At 38.9% G+C, this 8880-nt stretch overlaps 1 protein-coding gene across 1 annotated transcript; it reads left to right on the plus strand.

The window, feature by feature from the left end:
* Positions 1-2148: 2148 nt before the first annotated feature.
* znf664 (zinc finger protein 664) lies at positions 2149-8834 on the plus strand. The gene is made up of 2 exons (XM_015401363.1): positions 2149-2389; positions 7485-8834. The coding sequence occupies exons 1-2, from the start codon at positions 2230-2232 to the stop codon at positions 8684-8686; spliced, it is 1362 nt and encodes a 453-aa protein (XP_015256849.1). The 5' UTR covers positions 2149-2229; the 3' UTR covers positions 8687-8834.
* The last annotated feature ends 46 nt before the right edge of the window (positions 8835-8880 follow it).

An 8880-nucleotide genomic window follows, 5' to 3' on the forward strand; every position in this document is an offset into this window, starting at 1 on the left:
TAGTATGGACCAAACCTTAAAGTGACAGAACCTGGGTTAGAACATTAGATCATTTTAGCTGACGTTATGTCATCTGGTACCAATCTGTCTGTCAGTCCAGCAGATGGTTTACTTTACAGCATCTCACCTCCGAACTGTTCAAATCAAAACTTCAGGCCTAAAAACATCATTTATAACTTCAATCTAAAGCCAGCAGATAAGAAATAACGACTAAATATATTATATTAATAGAATTTATTAGAATTAAAGGGGAAGTCCGCTCATATTCAGAATTCAAACTTTAAATATGAAATGATTCCATCCTGTTAAATGATCAGTGTTTTTAATTAAGAGTAATTTTCATGTGAATGTGCTTTACTGGAGGCATCCATGTTTGTCAAAGAACACTACTGCCACCTACTGGTTAGTGACGTCACGGTGCGGTATCGGCTGTTGCTCAAGTCCCAGTGCTGTATCTGGTGTTTGTCACAACGTGCTATTATCCAAGTCATCTTGGAAACATTCTTCTTCCAAATGTTAGCTACATATTACGGGTTTTTTCTCTGGCCAGAAGTTCGATGGCAAATCCTCCCTCTTCAAGTTGGCGATCCAACGACCAACCCGTCCGTGGAGGATCAGGAATTTTACCCGATGTATTCCAGCATCCAGCTGCCATGCACGTGGGCATTGTCAGTTTCACTATAGCTCTGGTGAATTTCAATGGTGAAGTCCTCTGGAAATCTTCAATAATTGTTGTTGATTGCAGATGTGTCTAGTAGTTCCCATTGATTTAGCTTGTAAAGCGGGGAGAATGGCGCTAGGCTTACCGCACCGTGACGTCACTGCTGGAAGATGGCAGGAGGGAGGGGCTACTATATTTGGGCAAAAATGGCCGCTCCCAGAGTCAGTGATTGTGATGAAAATTATTATTTTTATTGTTTTACTGATTAACGCTAATTCATTAAATCAATGGCAACGTATTAGTTTTAGGTATAAATAATGATCCATTGATTATTCCTTTCTGACCGGACTTTTCCTTTAAATGATTTAAGCAATAATTAAATCATATATCTACATTGTTTTAATGTTACAATCAAAACCAGCCACCGCTCAAAAGAAAAAGGAAGCAGATCTTGTTCTCTTGTGTCTGGTTGATTTATGCATTGATTGATATGAAGGCTAATCTGTTACGGTTTTTTAAAGAAAAGACCCGAAAACAGATTAAGAACCGTTGCAGTGTAACTTGATCAACAGGGAGTAAAAAGCTCACAGGTAGGAGAGGATTCCCAGAAGCCGAGTAAAAGCCGTGAAATCTGATAAACTCAGTGATAAGCCACAGTTCTGTCAACAACAGAACCAGTTTTATTTAGACCCACAGCCTCTAAGTGGCAGGAACATTTTAAATAAACTAATGTCATTCTGCTAAACAAACTAATCTCATTCAGCCTTCTTGTTCCAACTAAACTTTGTTTTCAGAGTTTCCAACCTCTATGAGTTATTTCAGAACATGAAGGAACCCATCATATCCAAGTTACATAAGCAGAATGGTTTATGTAAAAAGAAATATTCCATCCTTTGTCCATTTTTGATGTGATTATGTGTTTTTCTGACTATCCTACCACTCTTGGCTGAAGAGATTTGTTAAAGATAGTTAAAAAAAGTTTATTATCATCATAATTGTATTTTGAAAATTCCAGAGTAATTACAATTACAAACTGCTACATTCTGAAGGCTAAATGTTAAGCTCTATTGAGCAACATAAATCAAATGAATCCAAATCAAAAGCATAAAGATGTTGCTTCACCATCAATTACCACAGTATAGGCTTAGTGGTAACATTAATAATGTAAAGGAAGTTCATGATTCAAACATTATGGCACAATACTAACAGAACAATGGCTGCAAAGGCATAGATACACATACCGGTATATGTATTGTGGTGTTGTCATATAATCCCGGGGTAAACATAACTTCTGCCTTTTTCATGGAAAAGCAGCTGTGCTTCTTTGCATGCATGCCTACAACCACACCTACTTTCATCAATCAGAAACTAAACCTGTCTACCTTATTTGTTTTATAAAACCCAGATCATCTCTGATTGGTTCACTCTCTGGAAATACCTTTGCTCTGACTGGATCTGCTTTGGTCATTTGTTTATTTTTAAGCCCTTCTTTTCATTCAGTTCAAAAGCCAGTTTCAAACACGTTGTTTTTTTTTTCTCAGCTGAATATTTCAATAGTTTCAGCAACAATGTCTTCAATTCAGCGTCTGAGGGAGTTTATCAGAGAGCGACTAACTGCTGCTGCTGAAGAAATCTTCACAGAGGTTGAAAAAACCATCGTCCGCCACGAGGAAGACATCAGACTGATGGAAACCTGTTGGAACCCGCAGATAAAACTCCACAGAATCGGTAGGTATAAGTGGAGGGTTCTCCAAATCTTGTCCTGATTTCTAAGATTTCTGAGCCTAAATATCTCTGCAGGATGAAAACATGCAGAGCTAGAGAGTAGTTTATATTTGTATGACTCATCCTGCTGCAGGGTGTTAACAGCAGTTTACAGCACAGCCAGTTATTTCTTTTAAAACAGGTTTTATTTGGATACAATCCTTTACATCTCAAGTAATAAATATCCATATTAGAACAATATCGGTTTGTTTTCAGTCTGAAATTAGTAAAAAGTTTTTTTTTCTATGTTTTGTTCAAAGTTACAATTCCGACCCGTCTCCTTTTCCCTCCTTTCTTCCTTGTTGATCCAGACTTCGCTGAATGATTTCACTATTTTAACCTGTTTTTTCTTCTTATCATTAATGCTTCAGTCTTTCTATAATTTTTTTTCATGCCGTTTAATCCTCAAAATTTTGGCTGCTCTGATCTTCCTCAACTTTCAAAAGTCCAACTCTATGTATCTCTGCTTCAGAAACATACTGTACACAAAATTAATTTCATCACATTGAATGTTTCTGTTGGATCTACTTTTTTCTTCATAAAATCTGATGGGTCGTTACAATCAACTGCTCCTCTCTGCACAATTAGCTCTGCTATTATGGACTCTCCTTAATCTGATTGGTTCCGGTGATGTTATGCACCTCAGAAATCCTCCAAACAAAGCAGAAAAATGATCTAAATCTGTTCTCAGCTGTTTTATAAAATAGGTACAACAGTCACGTGGAGAATTGTTTCACAGAGTATTAAAAAGGCGCTGTTGGTCTAGAACCCAGGTTCTAACATTCGACCAGAGAACGTGGGAGTTCTGTCCATGTACTGTAGTGTAGTGAAAAAAGATCCAATCAATGTGAAACCAACAACCTACTAAGTATTAAGTGTCAGGAAGATAAGACGTGTTTTAAATAAAGATTTAATGTCTCTCATACATGTAAGCATCACCACTGATCAAATACAGCAAAAGTTCAGTTTGTCTAAGATGGCCGTCTTCTAAACAAATATCCTCATTTTGATGTCGTGTTTACTTTCTCAACTTCTACTGTTCAGTTTATACTAGTTCATATTATGGCGCCGCAAGTTCTGCCTGATTCAAAAGGGAAATTCCCATTAAGAAGTTCCTTCCAGTAACTATATAGTGATTTTATCTCTTGGACACAGAGCATGCCAAAGCTGTTCAAAGACTGTGTTCATGGTAAAGACCAGGAAAACTGATTTTGAAAAACAAACCACAACTGGTTTGTTTGAAAAACAAGAGACATTTTATGGTGAAATATTAACCGTTTCTTAAACATATGCCTTCTTATAAAACATATATTTATTTTAATAACTATGACTTTACACGTCATATATCTCTGTTTAACTGCCCAAAAGTCAGGAATCTCTCATTTCCTCACATTTTCCTTCCCAGCAGCCAGATGTTACTATAATCTGTAATCAATATATTAAAAGGTTTATACCCAAAGTCAAACCGTGTCTTTTCAGTGAAACGCCTTTGTTTCTCACTATTCTTCTTCATCTGTATTCAGTGAAGTGTTCATCACTATCCTCGGCCACTGCTGCCATCTCCTCTCTGGTTTTTATATCTGCAGGAAGCTCTCCTCCTCTTCCAGGCTAGAGGGTAAAACTAGAGCAAAAGACACATTGAACCAACAATTAACTTTTAAACACTGCTCTGTTTCTGTCCCTGGGTTGTGTGGCAGAGGCGCTGCTCCTCTGTCTAATTCCTTCTTTTCTATTTTGGTTGTTTTGCCAGTTGAATTAAATAAGTAAGGTTTATTTATATAACACCTTTCTCAGACAAGCGTCACAAAGTGCTGAACAATATCAGAAAAAGAAAATACAAAACAGCACCATATAAAATTCATATAGACAAATGCATACAGTCATTGATAAAATGAGTGTAAAATGCTGGAATTCGCCAAGAGCAGGTATAATAGAGCAGTATATAGAGCAGGTAGGGCATTCCACAGTCTGGCTGTGACAGCTTGGAGGGACCAATCATCTCTCTTCCTAAACCGGGTTTGAGGGCCATTAACAAGTTTTTTTCAGCAGATCTCAGACTGCGAGTAGAAAAGTGAGGCTGAATCAGGTCACAGATATAAGCGGGGGCCTGTCCATGCAGGGAAAGGTCAGGACCAGAATTTTAAAGTTTAATAAGTATTCAATGGGAAGCCTGTGTAGAGCTTTAAAAACAGGAGGAATGCGAGCTCTTCTGGTTGGACGTGAATTTTGGACTAGCTGCAGTTGAGCTAAGCCTTTTTTGTTTAGACAAGCGAACATGCTATTGCAGTAGTCCAAACGTGATGACACATGCATGAAACAGCATCTAAAGGTCATTTTCATTTAAAAAAAATCCTTACTTCTGCAATGTAAGGCAGCAAAGAGAAAGAGGTTTTTATCAATTGTTTTGTGTGCTGCTCCAGAGACATTGCCTCATCAAATAAAACTCCAATGTTTCTCAAAGTGTGTTTTGTCACCTGGTTCAATTCAATTCAATTCAGTTTATTTATATAGCGCCAAATTCACCACACATGTCATCTCAAGGCACTTTACAGTTCAACCAGATCAACCAGTCAAACCTGGTTGAAGTCGTATAAGTGCTGTTTAATGCCCGGAATGACTTTGCCTGGGGCAATCATGAGTCTGAGTTTTTTTCTGAATTTTTAGGTTATTGTCACTAAACCACTTTTTTATTTGGGAAAAACATTTGATCAGAGAGTTTAATTTGTGAACCTCAGATGTATTAATGGAGCAGCAGAGCTGAATGTTGTCTGGAAACATGTGAAATGAGACATTCTCAAAGTGCTGAATAACCCTACCTAATGGGAGTGCATAAATCATTAACAAAATATGTCTTAGGGCAGAACCCTGACGTAGTCCACATACTAGTTTATCAGGATCAGACATGATATGATTTGCATGCACATAAAATCTCTTTCCAGCCATATCTTATGAGAACCACTCTAACACTGGTCCAGTGATCCAAACCACATCACTCAGCCTGTTTATCAAAGGATGAGGCGGTCAACTGTATCAAAGGATGAGGATGGTCTAGCAGAACCAGGGCAGTACATTTACCTGAGTCGGCAGACATCAGGATGTCACTTGAAACTTTAAGCAGGCCGTTTCAGTGGAGTTGTGTCTCTGGAAACCAGTTTAAAAAAGCATTGTGTGTCTTATTTGCCTCTAGGAAATATATGACCTGTTTTCTACATCACCCTTTGATTTTGGCCAAAAAAGGAAGTTTAGATATTGGCCTATAAATAATAGTTTTGGCTTGATCAAGGCTGGGTTTTGGTTCCATAATCCACTTTCTAAAAGCAGCCAATCACAAAAAAATGTTGAAAGGTGAGCCCACCTTAAAATCGGATAGATAAAGTGATAAAATGACCAGCATGGAGAGGAAACAGAGAAATAAATAGATTCAAATAATACTGGGGATTTAAGGTTCAAACATTTTGATGTTGTGGGGCAATTATTTATTTTAGAAGACTTTCTTCATTTGGAGGAACGTTTCTTAATCAAGTCTGAAACGATTCTGTAAAATTCCCTCCAATTACTATAGGGGTCCATTTGTGTGTTTTGCGTTATCAACCAATAACAGCTTTTAAAGACACACCCAGCAAAGGGATCAACAACAGCTCCTCACGAAGATGCACATTCTCTCATCTCCGTGGCCCTTTGAGGTTAAAACTAAATTTTCAGTTTACACAGGAACTCTGAAAGACTGAGGTTCTTTGTGAGTATAGGAAAAAAATTAAAACTAGGTTAAAACTAGACAAGGTCAGCAGCACACCACCCCAACTACAACAAGAAACCAGCACTGAGTGACTGTAGATGTGAGTATATAGTGGGAACAGAACAAAGTATGGCAGAGGAGCTGATGTGGAGCTGGTGTGAATAGAAATAACTAGAAGAGAACCAAGGGGCAAGAAAAAGGCGCAACGGGGCAACAGAGATTAACCCAAGAAATACAAAACTGACAGAAAACAACTACAAAGACACAGAATAACAAAGAAACTGAAAACAAAACAGCGGACAGAACCCTGAGAGTGGAAGTTGAATGTGTTCTTTAAATAGTAGCTTTCTGACATAAAAACATGAGTATTGCACAATGATTTAATGAAGCTTCCTATGGGAACCTAAAGCTTGCAACACAGCACGGTTTGAACAGTAATACATCTTTTTTTCACCAAATGAAAATTGTTGCCACAGTTTTTCCCTACAGCATCTAACCGACATGCTTAGTGCCTAACTGACAGCTCGGCTCAGTATGCTGTTAAACTTGCTGGTCTGTTTTCCTCTGTCTAACATGCAAATTAGTTTCTGTCTCCCCTTAACTTGACTTCCTTTCTCAAACCCCTGATGTCCATTATGGAATATTATACACCTCACTCCAGCTATTACAGCTTCACTTGCCTCACTGCTAATGTACCATCATTGCCCTGATTAGAGATTACTAACACATGATATCTAAGGTCAAACATGTTAAATAGTTTAAATAACTGAGTATGATGTGTCACCATTACTAATACAGGCTTTACTCTTTTTAAGTAAACCCAGTCCTGCTGTTGTTTCAGCCTTTTCTTTGGTTGTGCAAATTTGTTGCAATGAAATAAAAAGAAAATATTTTTTTGGATGGTGGATGTTACTTGAAACACTGGAGAAGTGTCAGCTGTTAATGATGGATGGGTGTCCATGACAGGATTAAGATCAATTAAAAACAAGAAGGTTGGGGCAACAAGTCCTATATAACCCTTCTGCTCTTAACCAACCAATGAAATTAGATTCTGATTCCTGAGGAATGGCTTCATTGTGCTGACTAAACTGCACTGCCAAAGCTTGGGAGGTCAGTCTCTCCTTTATGAGCCACTGCTGCCATCTTCTGACCTTAGTTCAAAAGTTACCAGAAAACTATCTGACGAAACTTTTTAAACGTACAAAGATGAAGGATATTTAATCAGATCATGTTTTTCTCACATTTATCCAGATCATCACAAAGTGTTTTGGATTCATGCTTCTGTTCTCATATCGTTCTCGATTTTACTGTTTCATCCTGCAGAACTTGAAAAGCAGCATGTCTACAAGGAGGAGAAGGTTCCTATGGACCAGCATCTCCATGAACAAGAGAATAAATGCAGCCTGGACCATCTGGAACCAAAACCTCCAGTGAGTAAAGAGAAACAAGAGGAATCAGATTCTCCTCTAATTAAAGTGGAGCAAGAGGAATCAGGACCGCCGCTGATTAAAGAACAAGAGGAACCAGGACCGCCGCTGATTAAAGAACAAGAGGAACCAAACTCTCCTCTGATCAAAGTGGAACAAGAGGAAGACCTGCAGCAGGACACTGAATGTGTGACTCCTGGTTCTAAGGAAAGAAACCAGTGTGAAGCTGATGAACCCCATAATAATGAAGCCATCCTCCACTGCCCTCCTGTTCCTGAGGCCAGAGATCCAGCTGCAAGTGAGAACCGAGATCCAGGATCCGAGAAAACTGCAGAGCTGAAACCAAAGAAGAGAAATCCTCAAAAAGGAAGTAAAAAGAAACAAACGTCAAAGAATCCATCCAGTAAATCCAAACAATCAGTCCAGTGTGGCATTTGTAGCAAATTCCTAAACTCCAAGTCCTACTTGAAGGTTCACTTGAGAAGACACACGGGTGAGAGGCCGTTTGCTTGCACTCGTTGTGATAAAAGGTTTTATCAGATGTGTAATCTGAAACATCATGAAAGAAGCCACACAGGGGAGAAGCTGTATTTCTGCAAAATATGTGGAAAGAGCTTCAGTTATCGCACTCCTTTCAAATTCCACATGAAAATCCACTCTGACGAGAAACCGTACCGCTGTGAAACCTGTGGAAATAGCTTCAGAAGCAGCGATAAGTTATTGATACATGTGAGGACCCACACCGGAGAGGAGCCATACCCGTGTGACATCTGTGACAAAAGATTCAAGGAGTCATCAAAGTTAAAACGGCACCGGAGGACCCACACAGGAGAGAAGCCATACAGGTGTGACACGTGTGGGAAAAGTTTCACGGCCAACAGCAGTCTGAGGAGCCACATGAGGATCCACACGGGAGAGAGGCCCTATTCCTGTGAGACATGTGGCCTTTGGTTCAGAAACAACAGCAACTTGACTGTCCACATGAGAATTCACACCGGAGAGGAACCGTACTCCTGCAGCATATGTGGGAGGACATTTAAAGGTTCATCGCATTTGAACATCCACATGAAAAGCCACAAGCTTGATAAAAGTTCTTAGCCTCATGTGATCTCGGCTCAATGATTCGCTCTGAATATTAGAACTGGAAACATTTTAAAGGTCCAATCCAAAATTATTCATACTTCTTAACCACATTTTCCTTCTGATTAGAAGTATTATTAACAAGGGCGTAGGTTTGATTTGAACTTTGGTAGGGACACTATCAGTCGGGTGTCATTGGTGCTATGCAATAT

Source organism: Cyprinodon variegatus, unplaced genomic scaffold (genome assembly GCF_000732505.1).
Source record: "Cyprinodon variegatus isolate N-32 unplaced genomic scaffold, C_variegatus-1.0 Scaffold1212, whole genome shotgun sequence".
NCBI lineage: Eukaryota > Metazoa > Chordata > Actinopteri > Cyprinodontiformes > Cyprinodontidae > Cyprinodon > Cyprinodon variegatus.